This window comes from Adiantum capillus-veneris, chromosome 7 (assembly GCF_014529385.1).
Source record: "Adiantum capillus-veneris isolate H3 chromosome 7, ASM1452938v2, whole genome shotgun sequence".
NCBI classification, from domain to species: Eukaryota; Viridiplantae; Streptophyta; class Polypodiopsida; order Polypodiales; family Pteridaceae; genus Adiantum; species Adiantum capillus-veneris.
In genome coordinates this window covers 8,794,580-8,817,162 of record NC_140937.1, presented here as the reverse complement: position 1 = coordinate 8,817,162, position 22,583 = coordinate 8,794,580, and the positions used below count along the sequence as shown (strand labels likewise).

Here is a 22,583-nt window from a genome sequence, read left to right as displayed (position 1 = left end):
TAGACTTACCTTCACATCATTGGCACATACAAAATGCATTCCACGTTAGCCTTTTAAGACCTTTTTGAGGACCCCTACCTACACATAACATTTATGAGGATCCACCTTCACTTCTGGACCAAGAAGAACAACTCATCCCTACACAAATAGTTGATCACGAGACCACCACCACACGCATTGACATGGTTTATAACCGCTATCTTTTGACCTTCAAAGGCCACCCTAGAGAGGATGCCAAATGGATGCCTAAAAAGTTTTTCCGCAACTTCCCAGACTCTACACTTTCCATTACTGTCACGGTCCAGTCAATTCTCTACTGAGAAAATGAGGACAGTTGCTATCCCTGGTGGGAAGGATGTTACGAGACTGGACATCCTCCTGTTGTATGTGGTTAATTGCAATTGGGATAGCTGGCTTAATGGGTAATAATGTGTTGTCTATTTGATTTTACTAATAGTGAGTGCACGATGATTTGTAGATTGGAATTCTGGGAGTTGAGAAGGAGGCGTCGACAAATAATAATCCTCTCGGTCATTTTACTTTTGCACAGTCTTTTAGATCTTTTATCAATAAGCCACTATGGCTGCTTTGTAAGTAGGACAATGAGAACTCACCCTAAGAGGGTCATGCAATAATTAATGTGCTCCACTCATAACTAAAGTGGAATTAAGTGTAAATAAGGGGCCTCCAATTTTTGGCACCAACAAATAATATCAAAAATTAAATACCAAACCCCACAACAGGTGCCGAGGAGTTTGGGGCTATGATTTTAGACCTTTCTTGTGTAGATTCTCTCAATTTTTCCTTCCCTCTCTCTTATGCTATGTTGTGTACTCCATAATCAAGTCTACATCTTCTCTTTTACTCTCTTACACTCTTTCATCAAGTTTGTGTGTGTGTGTGTGTACTTGGAAAATTGGAACAGATGGTGAGAGGTTGACAAGGAGGTGTTCAAGCAAGTTTGGAAATTGGAAGCGCAAAGTCCAATATAGGGATAGTGGACAAATTTATAAAAGTTCGACTTTTTGATTCTTAGTGCTTGCTTTGTGTTCAAACAATGACTTTGAGACTTTGTTCAATATAAAATCACATGCAAATATTCAAATTACTCTTCACATCCACAATCTTCAATGAAATCTTTCTAAATGGATTTGAGGATTTTTTCACACCTTCTGTGATGTATCCTACTTACCCTACTCCTATGAAAACTGAAAAGTGTACAAGATGTCCAAAACATCAAATCAGCCCCATTTTCCTCGCCACCTTGGAGAATATCCCTTTTCCTTACTTAAGAGCATACGCGAATACTCCACTAGTCCAAATCCTAATCTAAAGGTCTTTGGTTGATACCCTAGCATTTGTAAATCCTTGAACATAAATAACCAAAAATCACATACGCGAAAAGAAATGTTACTCTAAAATATATAAGAAACCAATCAGAATCAAAATGCGACAAAGTATGTGGAGAAAAGAGTAGATGATGCCCACAAATACACAACTCATTTTCATATACTTTAGCAAAAATTTCTCTTATTAAAACCTGTCAAATTACGTTATAAAAGCGACCTTTATACCTTGGCCAAAGTTTGGGAATTGGTCCTGGGTCATCTCAGCTCAATAATCGAGCATTCTAAGTGCCAAAAAATGGTACAATTACAAACTGAAAACTTGTAGCCTCAAGTAATCAGATAAAGCTTACATGCATATCCATAAAAATAGGAAAGTATAGCTCAAGACTGCAAAACTAAGTGGATGATATTATACAAAAACAAGTGAAAGGGTCATGGTGGCTTTCTAAAATAAATAAAAAGTGTTAAAGTCATTAAGGTTATGTTTGATTGGAATCGGTGTTTGGGAAAGGGTTGCCTCAGCTTAGGCTTGAGCCGGTTGAAAATCGAGACTAGCCGGTTGCAAACCATGGTAAAGGGAAGAAAAATAGCAAAATATGTGAGAAAATAGTTCAAAAATATCACAAATTTATGCTAGTATTTTTTGTTCGCTTCTTTGTGATGAGGAAGAAATTCAGCCTATGGCTACTTAATAAAAAATACTTTTTCCAATATTGATTAATATTAATTTATAGAATGCAAGAAAAGTTAAGCCATGTGAGGCTGTGTAATGGAATGTGAAATAACAAGGTGAAAAGGCATGAAGGCCTGCTAAGTTAAGGGAAACGAGGGAGAGTAAGTTTAAGTAAGTGCTTACAATCATATGGAATTTTTGTCATGTTTTAATATAAAATTGTATCATTTTTTTTAAAAAAGTGGATCCTACTAGCTTGCTTAAAATAAAATATATTGATTGAAAGATGCCTTCAAGATTCCCTCTACCCTCATTGCCTAGTCCTCACCTCCTGCTCTTGTCACCAAAACCTTTTTCGTATGTGTGTTGCCCTTCCCTACATCTGGACTCGTCCCTACGAGCCTGCAAATTCGCCTTTCCTACTATCTTGCACATAATCTTTCCCCGCCATTCATGGACTTGCACTTATAGAGAAGTCCCCCCACGTCATCTCCACATTGCCTATATCGAGGGAGGACACGAGAGAGAGAGAGAGAGAGAGAGAGAGAGAGAGAGAGAGAGAGAGAGAGATCCCTAATTGGGAGGCATGGCCTCCACGTGGTCTACATCCCTCTCCTCAGTCCTCTACCTCTAAATCTCCTCAAGCATCTTCTTGTCATCCCTCTAATGGACCATTTTTTTATTTTCTTCTAGTCAGTACCCCCTACTCACAAATGGCTTATATATTACGAAGGGGCCCCTATAGTAAGGTATATGGTGCACATTGCACATCAGTAGCTTAAAACAAAATTTAAAAAAAAGGAAGTAAAATGAAAAGACAAAGTAAAAATCAAAACAAAAGAATATTTTAATGCTTTCAAATAAGCATAGAAAATAATAAAACAATTTAGTGAAGTGAATTTTTTTTAAAAAATCCTCAAATGAGAGAATCTTTTATCAATACCTCACTATATCAGTGTTCGAGAAAGGTGTGTCTGAGCTTAGGCTTAAGCTGGTTGAAAATCGAGATTAGCCGGTTGCAAAGGATGGTAAAGGAAAAAAACCCTATAGAATGTACGTACTATAAAATAGTTCGAACATTTCGCAACTTTAAAAATTTCTACTAGTGTTTTCAGTTTGTATTTGTACAAGGAGGAAACTTGCCCCTTAGACAAAAAAACTTTCTCAAAGACTATATCATAAGATCAAATTCCTATGAATATTTTGTTTAATGTTTTGATCTCTAAAGTCATTTTCAAGCATGCAAAAAGAGTAAATGCTGCTTTGGAGAATAGCTTTCTATTCAAAAGTTTTAGCTTTCTATTCACAATACTTTTGAGTCCCTTAGGGATACTTGTCTCTCAAAGGAATTTGAACGACTTTCATCCTTTGGGTACTAAGGCCTTTAGCACGCCAAAAAGAACTCATCAATGTGTGTATGTGTGTGTGTGTGTGTGTGTGTCTATAGAATTTACTAGAATTATGCAAGGTGAAGCTTCACTTTAACATTCTAAAACAATAGAATGCAAGAAAAGTCAAAACATGTCAGGATGTGAAATGAAGGGTGAAATAAAAAGATCCATGCACTATTTTAAAAGTGAAATAACATATAAGGTATGTGTCAATCACCACTGAAAACATTGAAAGTATGCCTAACGTGTTACCGTATACATGTGGTAGTGATGTGTGTGAACACACTAGGACTGCCGGGGCATTTTTTCCCCCGTGCATTGTATATACACCCATCACTCTACGGCTATCTATCTTTCCATTTGCACACTAAGTAACACTCTCTCTATTGTGTGCCTAGAGCTTCCTTCAGCTTCTCCAAGCTGTGTGAGTTTCCCTGCAACCCTAATTCCAACAATTGGTATCAGAGCAGGTTGCATCCTCCCGGGCTTAGTCGCCAGCTGCTCCAGCACACGCCTGCTCACTTTCTTTGATTACAATGAGGTTTGGCGAGCGTTCGCAGGTCGACAAATATTCGGGCTCATTTCGACCTCCGTTTCCACTACAGGTATTACTGCACAGGCTATTTCGTCATTTTGTGCAAATTTTTTATCAATGCCATTTTCTCCATAACAGGTGCCTTACAGTCTTCTATGGTTTGTGCTACATAGCACGTGTTGTTCCCGCTTCATTTCTCCTCTTTTTGGGCAATTTTCACATCAGGTGCAACATTTACCATGGCTAACAACGACACATATGTGTTCAAGATGTTTGCTGCTGAGGACAGGTTGGATGGGGACAATTACCCTATGTGGGCTTATATGATGCAACACGTTCTTGTGTCAAAGGGCGTCTGGAATATTGTGAAGGGCATTGATGTACGTCCTGGTTCTGAGGATGTAGTCAATGTTGAGGATGTTGCAGGTCTTACTGTAAGAATGCTGCTATTAGAGTTGTTTTGCCTACGGCAGAACAAGCTCGTTGGGATATAAAGGATGTGCACGATCATGCATTGATGGCGTTGTCTGTGAAGTGCACCATTGTCCCTCACATTCATTCAACAAAATCAGCAAAACAGGCTTGGGATATTCTAGTAGGTCTTTATGCGAGCCGCAATGAGGCTAAATTGCTTTGCTGCATAAAGAGTTGGAGTCAAAGATTATGCATGAGTAAGATGATATGGACACTTTCCTTGCTGGTGTCAAGGATATCAATGAGCAACTTATTTCTGCAGGTGAAGTCATTTCAGACAGTTCCCTTGTGCAGACTGTTCTCGATGCCTTACTAGATTCTTACCAGACTTTTGCTAGTACTTGAAGACTTATGACCCAAGGAAATCCCGAAGTTGTCAAATTTGATGCATTATGCACATTGTTGTTGCAAGAGTCACTTTCCAGAAAAAACAGGACTAGACAGCGTACAGTTGAACATACTTTTATTTCTTCTCAAAGAAAGGGTGGTAATAGTAATGCAGCCACTTCTTATGGTTCTGCTGTGAGTGGCAAAACTTATGTTCCCAATGCTTCTGTTGGCAGCACTTCGTCTGGAAATTCTGGTGATAAGGGCAAAAAGAAGATGCATTGCCATTATTGTAAAGCTAATGATCACTTGATCAAGCAGTGTCCTAAGTTGAAGGCCAAAGAGGCTATGAAGAAAGAGGGTGTTTCCACTGCAAATGCTGGTTCCACTACAAATGCAGCCATTGTTGAGTCTTCTATAAAAGGAGACTGTGATATTGATGTTGATGCAGAATGGGCTTTTAGCATCGAGTGCACTTACAATCCTGCTGTCCATGCTGCATGCTTGTTAGTTGCTGCAGATTCACATGTGTGGTATTTTGACAGTGGTGCTACAAATCACATTACCTCACATCGTGAATTGTTCACCTCTCTCAAGTCTGTCCCTCATGGGAATTCAATCACTTGTGCCAACAATGCCTCTTATCCGGTTCAGGGAGTTGGAAAGATTGTGCTTACTGCTGCAAATGGCAGTTTTTTCACACTTGTTGATGCACTTTATGTACTTGGGATCAAGAAGAATCTTTTGTCTGTATCTGCACTTGCTAGACGTGGACTTGTAGTCAAATTTGTGGATGACAGATGTACAGTTCATGATCTCAGTTTTGGTGATGAAATTGTTGCATCTCGGCTTTTGTGCCGTGGGTTGTATAAGCTCACTTTGTATGACAAGTGTGGCAAAATTTTGCAAATGCAGTTGCAGATTCAAGGGCTATTTCAGATGGAAAACTTTGGCATGCACGTTTTGGTCATCTAAATTTTTCTAGTTAGTTGCGTTTGCAGAAATCTGATATGGTTGCTTCTTTGCCGCCTCTTGAAGCACCTGTCAAACATGTCTATGAAGGCTGTATTTTCGGTAAAATGCAGCGTTCTAAGTTTCCAAAGGATGGTTCAGTTAGGGCCACATGCAAGTTGCAACTTGTGCACAGTGACATTTGTGGACCCATGCAAACTTCGTCCTTGGGTAACAACCTTTACTTCGTGACTTTCATTGATGATTACTCCAGGCATGCATGGGTTTCTGCTTAAAGCGAAGTCCGAAGTTTTTATGTGCTTCAAACAATTTATGGCTATTATGGCTATGGCTGAAAATTTATGGAAATGTACTATGGGCACCCTCCGTTCCAATCGAGGGGGGGAGTATATGTCTCATGAATTTAATGCATTTCTGGCTAGTCGTGGGATAAAACACCAATGTACAGTGCCTTATACACCTCAGCAAAATGGTGTGGCTGAGAGAAAAAATAGGTCACTTACGAAAATGGCACGATGTATGGTCAAAAGTCAAGCTTTGCCGCATTCTTTTTGGCTTGAGCCTTGAGCCATCATGTGTGCCACTTATGTACTAAACAGGTGTCCTATGAAAGCTTTGCAGTCTATTACTCCATATGAAGCATGGCACGATAGAAAGCCTTCTATTGAACACATGCGTGTTTTGGCTGTTTGGCATATGCTTTGGTGCCACAAACACAGCGCAGAAAATTGGATGGTAAGGCTGCCAAATGTATTTTTGTTGTTTATAGTGCTGAAAGCAAAGGTTAAAGGTTGTATCATTCGGAAACAAAGCGTATTCTGGTTTCACAGGATGTAGTGTTTGTGGAAGATTCTGTTCAACCCTTGCTATCATGTACCAGAGACAGTAATGTAAGCTCACAGGACATTTATGACACTTTGTTGCCTCTTTTTAGTGGTGGAAATACGAATGTAAATTCCAATGAGGCAAATGTACAGCCTAAGGGGGTTTCTGAAATGTTACAGAACAACATATGATGCTGATGTACATGATGTACTTGATGAGGAAAGGGCTGCAAATGAGCAAGCTAGAAATATGCCAAAATAGCTGGTGCATACATTGTGTGATAGTAAATTGGATGCACCTTTGTCTAGTTGTACTCGTTCAGGCTCTCGCCATGCATCTTATGCATCAGATTGTTATGCTTTGGCTGTGTCTAGCTTACATGATGTTGAGGAACCTCTGTCTTTTGATGAAGCACAAAATTCAAAAAATTGGATGGCTGCCATGCAATCAGAATATGATGCACTTATAGAAAATGACATATGGATTTTATGTGATTTGCCTCCTGGAAAAAAGGCCATAGGTACAAAGTGGGTTTACAAGTTGAAACGCAAGCCGGATGGTGAGATCGATCGCCATAAGGCTCGACTTGTTGCAAAGGGTTATGCACAACAAAAAGGTATAGATTATGAAGAGACTTTTGCTCCCACTTGTCGTATGACTACTGTACGTTTTCTATGTGCATTGGCAGCTCATCTGGTTGGGATGTACATCAATCAGACATTGTTACTGCTTTCTTGAATGGTGACATATTTGAGGAAGTTTATGTAACGCAGCATTGCGGTTTTGTCAAGAAAGGACGAGAGGACAAAGCGTGCAAATGTAACAAGGTTTTGTATGGGTTGAAGCAATCTCCTCGTGCTTGGTATGAGAAAGCTGACATTCATTTGGTCAAACAAGGCTTTCGTAACAGTCCAACAAAAAGCACATTGTATGTAAAGCGTGAGGGTGATGTACTTCTCAGTGTGGTTCTTAATGTAGATGATTTGCTAATCACTGGACCAAATGAGAGACATATTGCTGAATTTAAGGCTGATTTGAATGCTACTTTTAAGATGAAAGATTTGGGAATGTTGCATCATTACTTGGGTATACAATTTAAGCAGTGTGATGGTGGTATTGCCTTGTGTCAAAAAAGTTACATAGAGACATTGCTATTTAAGTTTTGGACTTGAGGATTGCAAACCTATTGCCACTCCCATGGAAACACGTTTGAAATTGAGTCTTCATGATGTTGGTGATCTTGCTGATGTCACTCTTTACCAAACTGCTGTTGGGTGCCTCATTTATGTATGCAACATGAGGCAAGATATTCAGTTTGTAGTCTCACAGGTCAACAGATTTATGCATAGCCCAGGGTCTAAGCATTGGCAGGCTGTCGAGAGGATTTTTTGCTACCTTAGTGGCACTTTGTTTTATCCCAAGGGGGATCATTGCCGCCAGACTTACATGCTTTTTCGGACTCAGATTGGGCTGGTTGTTTTGACACGCGAGTGTCCACAAGTGGTTTTTGTTTCATTCTTGGCAGTTCATGTATATCATGGTTGAGCAAGAAGCAACCTACTGTGGCCACTTCGAGTTGTGAGGCTGAGTACAGGGCAGTCTTCACAGCTACGGTTGAGTGTGTATGGCTCATACGCCTTATGGCTGATTTGGGTGTTGGACAACACACTGCCAACACTATCTACACTGACAGTCAGAGCGCATTGGCAATTGCAAGGAACCCAATGTTTCATGCTCGCACAAAGCACATTGAGGTGCATTACCACTATGTCAGGGAGAGGCTGTCAGTAGGAGAGATCAACTTGGCTTATGTGCCAACACATGACAACCTTGCAGATCTTTTCACAAAGGCATTGTCTCCTGAGAAGCTCAAAGCTTTGGGCTTACTCCCCTTTGTGGACTGATCATGTCCTCAGGGCATGGCACTTCCCTTTACTCATGTGCCAACTCTCATTCACCGCATCACTCAAGGGGGGATTTGTTACCATATACATGTGGTAGTGATGTGTGTGAACACACTAGGACAGTCGAGGAATTTTTTCCCTCTTTAGGAGGTTTTTTCCCCCGTGCATTGTATATACGCCCATCATTCTAGGGCTATCTATATTTCCATTTGCACACTAAGTAACACACCCTCTATTGTGTGCCTAGAGCTTCCTTCGTCTTCTCCAAGCTGTGTGCGTTTCCCTGCAACCTTAATTCCAACATAACCCAACACTCCTCTAAGGCTTCTTTTAGAAAGCCAAAAAAGTGAAAGGGTCACGGTGGCTTTCTAAAATAACAAGAAAATGATAAAATCATTAGGTTGAGTTTAACTAGAATTATATAAGGTAAAGCATTGTTCAGGAATATCTCTTTTATTACGGGACTAAGTTTCCTCCTTGCAAAGAAGCAAACTGGAAATAATAGTTGAATTTTTGAATTTGCAAGATTTTTGAACTAAGTTTCACATATTTCACAATTTTTTCTTCCCTTTATCATGATTTGCTCATTTAGTAAGGATGTGAAATGAAAGCTGAAAAAGGAAGATTCATTTAATAGTTTAAAATAACATTTAAGGTAAGTCTCCATCATGGCACTGAAAACAATGAAAGTTTGCCTAACCCAACACAACACTAAGGCTTCTTTTAGAAGCCAATGAAAAATGGTTGCTTTTGTTAGCTTGGTAGCTATAAATGTTAAATGACTTTTGCTCTAATCTTATTGCAGATATAGTAAGAACCTAAAATTAATGTTAATACGAGGGACGTAGTAGACTTGGCTAGGGCATAGAGACAACAAGAACTTGTCAGGTCCTTAGAAAACAAATCAATGTAAGAAACAATCAATACTCAACTCCCAAATGACTGCAAAGTCACCAAAGCGAAACTATGACCACATGTCAATCTCTACCAATTTATCGACCAAACGATACCCAAATGCAACTAGACTTGTAAGGATGATATATAAAACTATGATGCCCAATCCCATGGTCTTAGAATCATAGAATAACATGCAATTACAAAAATGATACCAAACTTTATCTTTATTTTTAGCATGTTAAAATCAACATTTAAGGTACCCTACGTTTAGGAATGAAGAGAGCTATCCTAACAACTAATGGTTCGTTAATTTGATACCTAAATCTTGAGATACGACATAAAACAGTTTAGAAGCAACCACAAACCAACTTGAGAAACAAGGCGAGAGACTTACATCAACTTGAAGAGCTCTTTATGTGGCAATGCATAAAAGCAATTGAAATATTTGACAATGTATATGGGAAAAAAGAGTAGATAATGCCCACAAATACGCATAGCTCACTATCATACGCTTCAACAGAAACTTATTTCCTTGAAACTTATAAGAATAGATTACAAAGGACATTTAAACTTTGGCCAAATTTTGGGACTTCGTCTTAGATCGTCTTGGCTCAATAACCGAGCAATTTAATTGAAAGATACAATTACAAAATGGAAGCTTGTAGATCATATAAAGTTCATTAGTGCATCCATAATTATAAATCGAAAGGACAAAATTAAGTGGCTGATATCATGCAGAAATGGGAAACGACTACCTTTGTTAGCATGACAGCTAAAAGTAGAAGACAAAAACCTCCACTATGTTTCGAGAAAGATGAACTCCTCTGCCTCCTTCTTCCCCTTCCCAAAACCTTCTCCCTCCTCTAAGTTACCTCCAAGACGCTCCTCTCCACCTCCAGATACCCAGATAATCTCCAACCACACAACTTATAACACCGTTTGCACATGTGAGTTCAGAGCAACAACCCATGTTATATGCATCTAATTTTTGGGAGTTTCCCCCAACACTAAAACACACGGGCATGTTAGATGGGATCAAGGGCGCATATCGTGGGCCATCCAATTGAACAACCCGAATTTACAAAATTGCCAATCCACCTGCATTTACAATATGACTCACCCAAATCCTCTATATTTTAATAACCGCGTGTACATTGTGGTTAGAGCACATGGCTTGCTAGGGGGAGGTTCAAGGTTCAAGACGGGAATTTATGAGCCCATTTGAACTTACTTTTAGCTCCGAATTCACAAAGTTTCTTGAACTTACAACTGTGCATCTAATGGCCCACATTCTCCCAATCGTAGATCCACTTACTTTTAGCCCGAAATTACAAAGTTTCCTGAACTTACAACTGTGCATTTGATGGCCCACATTATCCCAACCATAGATCCCATTCGAAACATGCCTTTGTAAGATAGGTTCGGTTCAGACGGGGCGGTGAAAGCATGAGGCTTAGGGGCGTCACGCTTGCATGGCATTCAGGCATTGGACATCAACGTTTCTAATATTTTCGGACCCACATAAAAGTTTGGAGAGCCCCCCAGCCCCCCCCCCCCCCCCCCCCCCCCCCCCCCCCCCCCCCCCCCCTCCTTTCTCTCGGAAATCGTATGTTGCTTCCTCTTTTGCAGCGTGAAACCCGGACCGCAATTGGCTGTTGTGAATCAATTGCCGCCGGTTGGTGTGAACGAGGAGGGTGCAAGAGCTTTTTTGCCTCCCCACACTATGGCTGATGGATCGAAGTTTCCACCCTAGCAAATGTCTAGTGGCAACTCGTAAAGGACCCGCGAATTCGCGCGCACGCGTGACTAGACGGTAGTTCAAATTTTCCGCACGCCTGCAAATCGTATTCTGTGTCTCGCATTGGCAAAACCCTAGATCGTCAACCTCAGTCATGCCAGCTGCTACTTGAAATCGGCGAGCCATGGCTTCCGTTTGCCCTCCATATATGCCTTCGGAAAATTCTTGCTCTCACAATTGCGCTCCTATGCACAATCTTAAACTAAGTTGCGATGGCACCTTGTCTGATAAAAAGATGGGGTTTTCCAATAACCTCTGCTTTTCTAGGTTGAAGAACAGAAGACCCAGGGATTTCCGCAATGTAGCTGGATCAAATTCATTAGTTCTAACAATAAGGTGCGATGGGTCGCTTGAATCGGAGAGCCCTTTTGAGCTGGCTCAACATCAGCTTGGAGGTTCCTTAGAGATGGCCTCGTCACAGACAGACACCACTAACAAAACTGCTAAAAACCATGTCCAGCAGCAATTATTCACTGAGGCAGGCGGAGGTGATAACAATGGTAATGGAGATGATGGCAGGTTTGGCAATGGTGGAGGAGGGGATGATGAAGGTGGAGATGATGATCTTGCAGAAGAAGAAAAAGAGTTTGGTCGTCTCCTGAATTCAGATGAGGTGAACTCACAAGTTCAAGCTCAGGGTGTCTCGCTTCCATCAGACATGGCAGAGTATGCAAGGACTCTTGGCATAAGGAGCTTAATTCTGAGTAGATTCCTCGACCTTCAGGTTTGCTTGTTACATCGTCTTTCCCATGGATTTGTGGTTATTGACAGGTCCTCCGGATTTACATTGTTCAAAGTATTTTGGAAATTTACATGCTGCATAGTGAGTGCAGACAATCACATTGTTTTTGCTCTATCAAGGCTTTGCTCATAGAGAAGGAGATTAAGATGTTCGAAATGTTTTCAAAGACTATTGGTCTAGGGGTGTGATTTGCATCTTGGCTCAAAGATATTTGTTGAGGTGCCCATTGACTTTGGTGGTATAATCCTTTGGGGTATTGTGAACGCATTTGCCTAGAAGAAGTTATGCGATCTAACCGCACATGGCCCTATGTTAAACTTATGTATCTCATATGAAAGCCCATAAGAGCCAATGTAATAAAATCAAGTTTAGGGAATGCTTGACTTATTTTACACATTGAATTGGGCTATGCAAATTCATTGGGAGTGCAAAAGAATACCATTGCCTACTTCATTGCGGAGAATATACTTGATCATTGTTCGTGGTCCCCCCTGCCCCCCCCCCCCCCCCCGCCCCCCCCCCCCCCCCCAACCCCTCGCTCATGTTCATTTTTGTGCTTGTGCTCACGTGCTTTCTGACACATTTTAGAGCTCATGGCTCTCAATCGTGAGAGAAGCTAGAGGAGGGCAAGCTTGGCTTAGAGTAGCAGTGTGGAGCAGCATGCTTCTTCATAGGGGCTGGCAATTAGCCTCAAATTTTCTTTTTGAAATATGCCATAATTACAATGGTCCTAGATGGCAAGATGCTGATGTGATCTTGCTGTATGTGCTTGGATCTGCGAGGCTAAGGGCTGAAAATAGGAATTGCTAGTGAAACTGATGGGTGAAATCTGTAATGACTGAACTGAATCCTAATGCAAAAATGCTACATGGCAGCGGTTTTCCATCAGTACACTCAGCCCACCAGCATTTTACGCATGCAGGACCAGATCCGCACCACAGTACCAGATCAGCCCCAACGTTAGTGCTTTTCAGCCAGGCTGGCTGCTGAGATGCTTTGGGTACTGGTACTAGGGGTATTGGATATCTGGAGAGGTGGGGTTCGCCTATATATATAGATTTATTGTTGGGTTGAGCAGTCTTCAACAAGGCCATGACTTGCAATAAAAAGGCTAAAATGTCACTTATAATAAGTTATTAACTCACTACAAAAGAGGCGCTTCATATGCATTTAATTTGCTAGGCTTGGTACTAATGCAACTACGCAGGAACACTCCCCAATGCCTACATCTAGTAGACATCGGCTGTGCTCATGTGCAGTCAGAGGGTATGCAACTATGCTAAATTGCTTGGACATGCACGTCCTACGTACAGGCTCACAAGGGTGCCATAACACTTCCTAGGCAGTCCTAAACCCTTGAAGTTGCAGTCAGCTTGTCCACATGCACATAGGGTTAGATGTGCACGTGACATCTAGATTTGATGCTTTGAGGGTGCTGATTACAAAAAAAACTTTGGTTTCAACATCAGATGGCTTGATAGGGTCTATAGATGTCATTTTAAAAATTCTATGGTTTTATGATAAATAAGATACCTTGTATATATGCTATGTACATCGTTCTCTTATTTTTGTGAAACATGAATTGCCTCATGTATCTATCTCTCTTTGTAATCAAGTAATGGTTTTGCAATATCAATCCTTATTGCGCTTGAAATGTTTAAGGTTACTAAGTCTTCAGATGTGGATTTTTATCGGTTATTTTATCTTCATGGTTTAATTCATGAGTGCTTGACATACCTGTCATACGGAACTTCGTAAGTGTTTCCTTTTCTTCAGTAGAGCTTCGTGATTTTGACGAATTGTTGCACTCTTGGACACTCCAAGCGAGAAATTAATAGCATCACACGAAGAGAAACTTCAAAATCACAGAACTTTGAGAGAGAGAGAGAGAGAGAGAGAGAGAGAGAGAGAGAGAGAGGCTTGTGGCATCTTCGCCCTCCTGCGGTTATTTTTCATGGCGGCTACCGTACCAGTTTTGGACACTTCTACAACTGCCCCATCACCCACTACTTGGACTTGTGACCTCTCAAGCCTAGGTCCCAAGAACCTCTTCAAGAAAAACCGATCTTGGCTCTCGAGCCTAGGTCCAAAGAACCCTTCGAGGAAGTATTATGTGTTCGCATGATTAGTACGCACGCATTGTTCGAGTGTTTCATTCGTGATCGTTTCCTGCATTTTAGTCAGCGTCTTTATGTGATCCCTTTTCCTATGCATGACATATTGTACGTTGAGCACTCATGAATGAGCACGAATGTATGCGGATTGTTCATGAAAAGCTGAAAAGTATGCATTCAAGGAAGTCACATTCCATGTCTCTTCCTTGGCACGACATAGTGGTATAAAGAGTCCATGAAAGTATGAGCACCAAGCATGGGCATTTCCGTTGTGAATTGCCACAGTTGATTGCTCTAGATCATAAGAGAGAGATTCGATCTCATTGTTTGCATGTGTGTGGTGAACGGTTTGGCACTCCGTCTCTTTGTTCATCTACATTGCATGCACAGTCTTTAAGGAAGACAAGATTTTTTCCACTCACCTTACATGGAATAGGTATGTTCATGTTTTTGTGTTGGAAATGGTTTCAGGAATTTTCAGCCATGGAGATTCTTGAAGAAGGAAGAAACATGACTCTAGACGAAGTTGAAGCATCGAAGGAGTTCCAAAAGACTTTGTCGCTTTCGGCGCGGCCCAAAGAAGCAAGCGTTGCAGACCTTTATGAAGTTCAAGTACCGCACGACCCACACAACAGAGTGGGCCGGCGAAGAGTCCCTTCCAGGATTCCGGATGCTATTGGCGATCTCCCTCGACGCCATACAGTTCGGTACTAGTACCTCACTTTGAAAAGGAGGGGATGTCATGTGACACATCCAACCCTATGTGTCCGTGGATAAGCTACAACACGACAAGGGTTCAGTTAGTCCAGTCAGTCTAGATTAGAAGTGATCTTGCACTTTTGTGAGTCTATTCGTAGACCGTGCATGCCCAATCACTTAGTGTAGATGCATATCCTTTGGTTGCACACAGCATGATCATAAGCATTCCCATCAGAATCCTTCAGGGGAATTTTCCAGTGCATTTAGCCTATTTTCTCTATTTTGACATTTTTCACTTATTATTTTTAAGTGACTTTTGTTGGAAAGTAGGTAGGGCAATTTTCCTAAGTTAATATATAAGCAAACCAGAGTTAGCACTTTCTGGTAGAAGAGGCAGCAAGAGCCCAAGCTCAACAGGCAACTTCTCAGCAAGATCCTTGGTGGACTTTCCTCCAAGCAAAGACATCCCCACACCTTGCGCGTTTTTCTCCATCAAGCCTCATCGCCATACAGTTCCTGCTCTGGCGTTTTTGGCATCAGTAATCCATCGCCACACACTTCAGCACCTAGCGTTTTTCCCAAGCCTAGTGTTTCCAGATTTGCAGCATTTAGCCATGGTGATTTTCAGCAATGAAGACCTGCAGTTTCAGTCCTAAAAGACCATCAGTTTCAGCCATAAAGACCAGCAGAGAATCAGCGTTTTCCATAGCGTTTTCGGCAACAGCAGATTTCAACCTTGAGCGTTTTTGGACAGCAGATAAAGACCATCAGATTTCAGCCCTTAGATCGGTCTTGCCATCACCGTCGTCGTCATCGATCTAGCCTAGGCTTTGTCATATGCATTCAGTTTGTACCAGTTTGTGCTTGTGCTGACTGCTAACGTGGCAGATTGTACAGAATCCCGGAATTTGCACTAACTGATGACATGGCAAGTTGTACGGATTTTCGCAAATTGCACTGACTCCTTTTGGTTTGTATAAAACATATGGTCATCGGAGTTCGAACTATCAGAGGATGACTCCTCTGTAGAACTGTCAAAAATTGGGCGAAATCTGGGTTTCTTTGCCTTTTTCTTGCCCTTTCCGTAGCTTTGATTTTTGCTTCGCTTTTTGTCTTTTCTGTCCTCCTCGCTCGAGTCAGAAGAGCTAGAAGAACTGTAAGAAGAAGAGGAAGCAGAAGAACTAGGTAGTCCTTCAAAGCGTACACGCTTCTTCTGCTTTCTTGCAGATGCAAAAGAAGATTGACGGCCCAAATAACAAGGGTAGTCAGTCCCCTTCTTGCGCTTTTTCACTTGCTTTTTGGATTGATTGTTCGCGTCCAAAAGCTGACTGATTTGGGTCTGAACCACCTCCTGTAGTTCTTGTTTTGTAAACATCCTTGGAGAAGGAGGTTTCTTGATTGCCGGTTTGATTGGTGGTTCTGTGGCTTTCTGCCACTGAGTGTGCACTTCTGCAATGGATGCTGAGATAAAATTTTTGCAAACTGAGGGTCCTTCGCAAATTTTAATCATTTGCTTTGTGCACTCGTCAACCTGCTGTCGACGTTCCATCTCTTGAAGTTTGTACTGAGTAGACCGAGGTGGCCCGTACTCTTCCCCTGTTAATTCGGTTGAATCTTCTTTGTGATCTCCTCCCGTATCAATAGAAGTGACTCCATAAGTGTCGTGAAAAAAGGATCGGATTTCCCGGTAGTCCGCTGGGTGTGTGTGTGTGTGTGTGTCCAGGGGCTTGCCACGTCACCAGTTTGTGACATCACTTGCTCCTCTTCTTGATTGGTGGAGGTATCCATACCGCTACAAGTCTTGACCATGCAAGGATTTCCGCTCTTGGTTCAAGGAAGGTTGCAGACTAATCTTTAGGAGACTATCTACCCCCTCGTTGGTGCACCCTGCATGCAACACCCGGTATACAATTTGTTGCTAGTTTTCGACGCTCAGGGCACACGGCTCTACACTCAATGGCAGACTTGTTGTTCCAAGAGAGGGAGGAGTATACACCGAAGGGTTACCAACACAACCTAAAACATGAGAGTTTTGGGGATTAGCAAAATCTTCAAGCTCTAATACCAATGTTTGGTTCAGCAGAATTGAAATGGCGAAGATCTAGTTTCACACTTCCACAATACTTGACTTCTTTCCTTGCGTTAGTGATTCCTTTTAGCTTGAATGATGGTTCCTTTTACCTTTCCTTGAGAGAGGGAATGAGAGAGTGCAGTAGAGATGTATAGAGGGAGAGAGAAAGAGAGAGAAAAGGAGAATGACAACTCGATGGGGTCCCACCAACGCTTTGAAGGGCTCCCCACACCGTTGCCGATGTGGTATTTGCTTTAGATTGTACACACAATGCAATACCTCAAGTGCAGACTCTACTGACTTGAATGATGACTTTTGTTGCGGTAATCCTCAAGATGAGGCCCTCTGGGGCTGATTCGATGCACCTTTGGATCCTTCTCGACGTGGGATTGCAGATGGCCACCAAGGCATTGATTTGCACTCCTGATGTGAAAGGAATGGAGGGCTAAAAATGCAGACCTCGACGATGCTGATGATGGACATCAATGGAGCACTCAATGCCGGTGAGGGAATGACCGCGGGGAGGCTCAATGGGCTGCCGGACCGCATCTGGAATGGGCTAACGCTTGCAGATCTCACACGCTCCTGCAATGGAAGGGCTGAAAACGCTCGCCTGATCTCTTGGCTACTGGAAGCGCTAAGGCGGAAAACCCCTAAACGTTGGCTGGAACCGCAGAGCGGGTACCGCTACGGCTGATCTTGCCTTGCCATGCAAAAATGCTAATCCCTTTTTTTGCTAGCTGAAAACGCTAGGAATTGTGATGCAAAACGTTAGGCTCTGCCTTGCATCCACTGACGCTATCTGCTTCTGACTGAAAATGCTGGCCTTCATGCTCCCTTTATAGGGCTGATTTTTGATTTATAAACTTATTAGGGGTGAGATAGGGCAATCTGTCCACCAGATCCAACAAATAAATCAATAAATTGATTTATTAATAAGTTAGGCTAGGGGGTGTCCGTTTGGGTGAAATTGTCGCACATCTGGCCACCCAGGAATCTGATCGATGTGGGCAATGGCTCGTTGGATTCCTCTAGCCTAGAACTACATGCATGTCATGCTAAATGCCCATTTATGCAAGAGGGTTCCAAAACATGAAAACCTAATCTAATGGCCTCGTCCGGACATGCAGGTCCTGCGAACAGGCTCACAAAATTGCCGGTACTAGACACTCCTATCTAGGAAGAAGGGGTGTCTAGCTCCATGCTTCCCAATCCATATAGATGTGAGTTCCTCGCTCCTATTTCCGGTTATCTGTCACAAACAGCCAGATTGTCAATACATCAATATCCCTTTTAGTGTCCTTTCCAGTATCTGGCTCATCTGGTCACTAGTTCTGTTCCAGCTCTTCCTGCAAGTAAAGCTTCCGCTTTTCTACACTCGTATGTCCTTTCGGCTTTCCACCCCGTCCTGAGAGGAGACTCAATGGCCTCATGCCATCTCGAGTGAATTGGGTAATTCTTCATGTGTTTCGAAAATTTGGAGTACTTGATCAACCTTTTCACACACATGTCAACCTGCAGTTAACGCTTATACTTTGCTGTGGCAAACTTCTCCGTTGAAAAAAATTGCCCAAATCTTCATTCTTTTATTCAATTTCCGCACCGGATTTCAAGTGTTAGGTGCAGCGGAATGATTGTTTGCGCTTTGCTCAAGATGAGTGCTCCGAACTGTGCTCAAGGTTCCTTTTAGTTCTTATGGAAGGTAGAGCCTTTCGTTCTTAATGAGAGAATGCTATGATCACAAACAAAGTGAATGGACACTGTGCGTGCAAGTGTATGAGACTGAGAGATAGAGAGAGAAGAGAGATACGACACCAGAGACGTTGTAAAACCCTCCTCCGAAGGCCCCACTCTCGTCGGCGAGAGTGGTCTACTTATTGATTGCACAAAGTGGTACAATGCGGATGCAATGGACTGATGCAACCTGTGACTATGTCGGTGACGACGACGGTGATGACAACGACGACTATAGGGCTGAAATTTGTGGTCTTCTATCTGCTGAATTTTGATTCTATGTCGATGGCGACGATGCGGCGACGACGCGCTGAAAACGCAGATGCTGAAATCTGCGTTTTCCGGGCTGAAACTGTAAACCTTGCGGAAACTGACCGTGCGGCGGGGAACTGCTGCGGGAAGGTGAGATCTGCGAGGTTCGGGACTTGATCTGTGAAGTCTAACTGCTCAAAACTGAAACGCTGGTCCTAGGGCTGATTCTATCGCGATAGATCTGCAAAACGCTGAGGTTGCTGGCAGATGCAAAAACGCTAGGGCTGAAAATGGTGTTTCTGCTCGCCGAGGTTTTGCAAATGCAAAAACGCTAGGCTGATCTGCTGTGGTCTTGTTGCGAGGGATTTGCAAGGGCAAAACGCTGGCTGATCTGTTGTGTCTTGTCCAAAAACGCTAGCCAAGCTGCTGTGGAGCAAAAACGCTAGAAGCCTTTGGGGTCTTGCTGAGAAGGTGCCTGTTGAGCGGTGCTCCTGCTGCCTCTTCTGCCATTGAGTGCTAACTTGGGTTTGTTTATATATTTTCTTAGCAAAATTGCCCTACCTACTTTTGTTGGAAAGTCACTTAAAAATAATAAGTGAAAAATACCAAAAATAGGGAAAATAGGCTAAATGGACTGGAAAATTCCCCTGACTGAATTTGATGGATTTTGAAGGGAATATTGATGATCATGCTGTGTGCAACCAGAGGATATGCATCTATACTAAGTGACTGGGCATGCACGGTCTACGAATAGACTCACAAAAGTGCCATATCACTTCTAATCTAGACTTGACTGGACTGACTGAACCTTGATCATGCTGTAGCTTGTCCACGGACACATAGGGTTGGATGTGTCACGCAGCGTCACCATGAAATGCGTTTCGACAGGTCGGGGGAGGTGAAACGTTTCGCGCCTTGAAACTTTTCGCTCACCAAGTGAAACACAAGTCGTTTCACTAGAAAGTTACCATAGGTTTAGTTTCAAAGTCACTAAACGCACGTTTCGGTCTCACATTTCACTGTGCTCTAAATTTGGACTGAAACGTTTCGTGGTGAAACACCGCGTTTCAGGTTGAAACGTTTCGCGGTTACGTTGGTGTCATGTGACATCCCCTCCTTTTCAAAGTGAGGTACTGGTACCGAACTGTATAGCGTCAAGGGAGATCGCCAATAGCATCCGGAATCCTGGAAGGGACTCTTCGCCGGCCCACTCTGATGTGTGGGTCGTGCGGTACTTGAACTTCATAAAGGTTTGCAACGCTTGCTGCTTTGGGCCGCGCCGAAAGCGACAAAGTCTTCTGTGGCTCCTTCGATGTTTCAACTTCGTCTAGAGTCATGCTTCTTCCTTCTTCAGAATCTCCACGGCTGAAAATTCCTGAAATCACTTCTAATACAAAAACATGAACATACCCATTCCATGTAAAGTGAATGGAAAAAATCTTGTCTTCCTCAAAGAGTGTGCATGCAATGTAGATGAACAAAGACACGGAGTGCCAAACGGTTCACCACACACACGCAAACAATGAGATCGAATCTTGTCGTGCTGATCTAAATCAATCAACTGTGGCAATTCACAACGGAAATGCCCACGCTTGGTGCTCATACTTTCATGTGCTCGTTCGGAAACTGTGTCATGCCAAGGAAGAGACATGGAATGTGACTTCCTTACATACATACTTTTCAACTTTTCATGAAAAATCCGCATACATTCGTGCTCATCCATGAGAGAAATGTGCTTAACATACAATATGTCATGCCTAGGAAAAGGGATCACATAAAGATGCTGACTAAAATACAGGAAACGATCACGAATGAAACATTCGAACAATGCGTGTGTATCAATCATGCGAACACATAATTCTTCTTGTGAGGGTTCTTTGGACCTAGGCTCCAGAGCCAAGATTGCTTCTTCTTCGTGACTGATCGAATCTGCAACGAGGTTAGCTTCGCTAGAAAAAGCATCCACTAACACATCATCCTTGTGAACAATCACATCATCTTCATGCAACTCATCATACTTGTGAGAAATCACATCTTGATCATGCAAATCATCATGCTTGTGAGAAATCACATCTTGATCATGCAAATCATCATGCTTGTCATTGTTATCCAAATCATTATGCAAATCATTGGCATCCAAATCAACATGCTTATCATTGTCATTCAAATCATCATGCAAATTATTGTCAATCAAATCATCATCATGCTTCACCTAATCATGCAAATCCTGTGTATCATGCGTTGGAGAAGAAGAGATTGAGAGAGCCTCCTTTTCCCGAATCTCTTGCATCTGTGGCTGAACTTGAGAAAAGAGTCGCAAAGAATTCTTTCATGGTTGGTCGCTCTTTTCTTTGAGGGCTTTGTTCTCGCGATCAAATTTGGCTTGCATTTCTTTGGCTTCCAAGCGTGCTTGCTCGTGCTCACGCTCTATGGCTGCCCTTCGTTCTTCGTAAGACTTTCTTTCTGCTTCTCTTTCTGCTTTTCTTTCTTCACGTTCTAACTGTCTTTCCTTAAACAACTGCTTCAACTCCTCTATAGGAGTTAGTGCAATCCTTGTCGTAGATGGGGAAGGGGGAGGGTCGGAAAAACCTCTTGGTGAGAAAAATTCTTCTTCGCCTCTCTCATGCCCATCACCTCTAAGCGAAGTATCCATTCCGCTTCGAGTGATGACCATTCTGAAGTCGTGGGTTCTTGTGGTCTTGGGTTCTTAAGTTCACGAGGAACTTGGGTTCTTGCGGGGTCTTGGTTCTTGGGTTCTTGAGGTTTTCTTTTGCTTGCAAACCTGTGTTTAAGAAGGATCTTCTCTTCACCCGAGTTCTACTCCTTTTTGCGGGCGCACCCCTTGGCGGCCTTGCGCTCACACCAAGGTTGCTTTTTCCCACCTCACGTCGATTGGCTGACCGCTAAGTGCACGGTCCGCTCTCAATGAGTGAAAAGAGACACAAGGGGAGGCTGGACAAGCCCTTCTTTCTTGGGATTCCTGTCACTCTTCAACAAAACACGATTAGGAATCGACACGCCCAAGCGAACTTGGGTTCGTGCGACCTCAACAAGCAAAAAAAATTCTTGTGGTTCTTGTGGTTCTTTCCTTGAGTGATACAGAACACTGCCAAAGCTCTGATACCAATGTAAGGTGCTGCGGAATGATTGTTTGCGCTTTGCTCAAGATGAGTGCTCCGAACTGTGCTCTAGGTTCCTTTTAGTTCTTATGGAAGGTAGAGCCTTTCGTTCTTAATGAGAGAATGCTATGATCACAAACAAAGTGAATGGACACTGTGCGTGCAAGTGTATACCCTCCTCCAAAGGCCCACTCTCGTCGGCGAGAGTGGTCTACTTATTGATTGCACAAAGTGGTACAATGCGGATGCAATGGATTGATGCAACCTGTGACTATGTCGGTGACGACGACGGTGATGACAACGACGACTTTAGGGCTGAAATCTGTGGTCTTCTATCTGCTGAATTTTGACTCTATGTCGATGACGATGTCGATGGCGACGATCTGACGACGACGCGCTTAAAACGCAGATGCTGTTTCCGGGCTGAAACTGTAAACCTTGCGGAAATTGACTGTGCGGCGGGGAACTGCTGCGGGAAGGTGAGATCTGCGAGGTTCGGGACTTGATCTGCGAAGTCTAACTGCTGAAAACTGAAAACGCTGGTCCTAGGGCTGATTCTGTCGCGATAGATCTGCAAAACGTTGAGGTTGCTGGCAGATGCAAAAACGCTAGGGCTGAAAATGGTGTTTTTGTCGCCGAGGTTCTGCAAATGCAAAAACGCTAGGCTGATCTGGTGTGTCTTGTCCAAAAACACTAGCCAAGCTGCT

At 42.6% G+C, this 22,583-nt stretch overlaps 1 protein-coding gene across 1 annotated transcript in view; it reads left to right on the top strand.

Annotated features, from left to right (window-relative positions):
• The first annotated feature begins 11,062 nt into the window (after positions 1–11,062).
• The window catches only part of LOC147453409 (protein RETICULATA-RELATED 1, chloroplastic-like), a 38,452-nt gene continuing 26,931 nt past the window's right edge, over positions 11,063–22,583 (top strand). Inside the window, exon 1 of the mRNA XM_086515590.1 lies at positions 11,063–11,869. Coding sequence (XP_086371716.1) covers positions 11,270–11,869 — 600 coding nt within the window. The 5' untranslated portion in view covers positions 11,063–11,269. The remainder of the gene's footprint in view (positions 11,870–22,583) is intronic.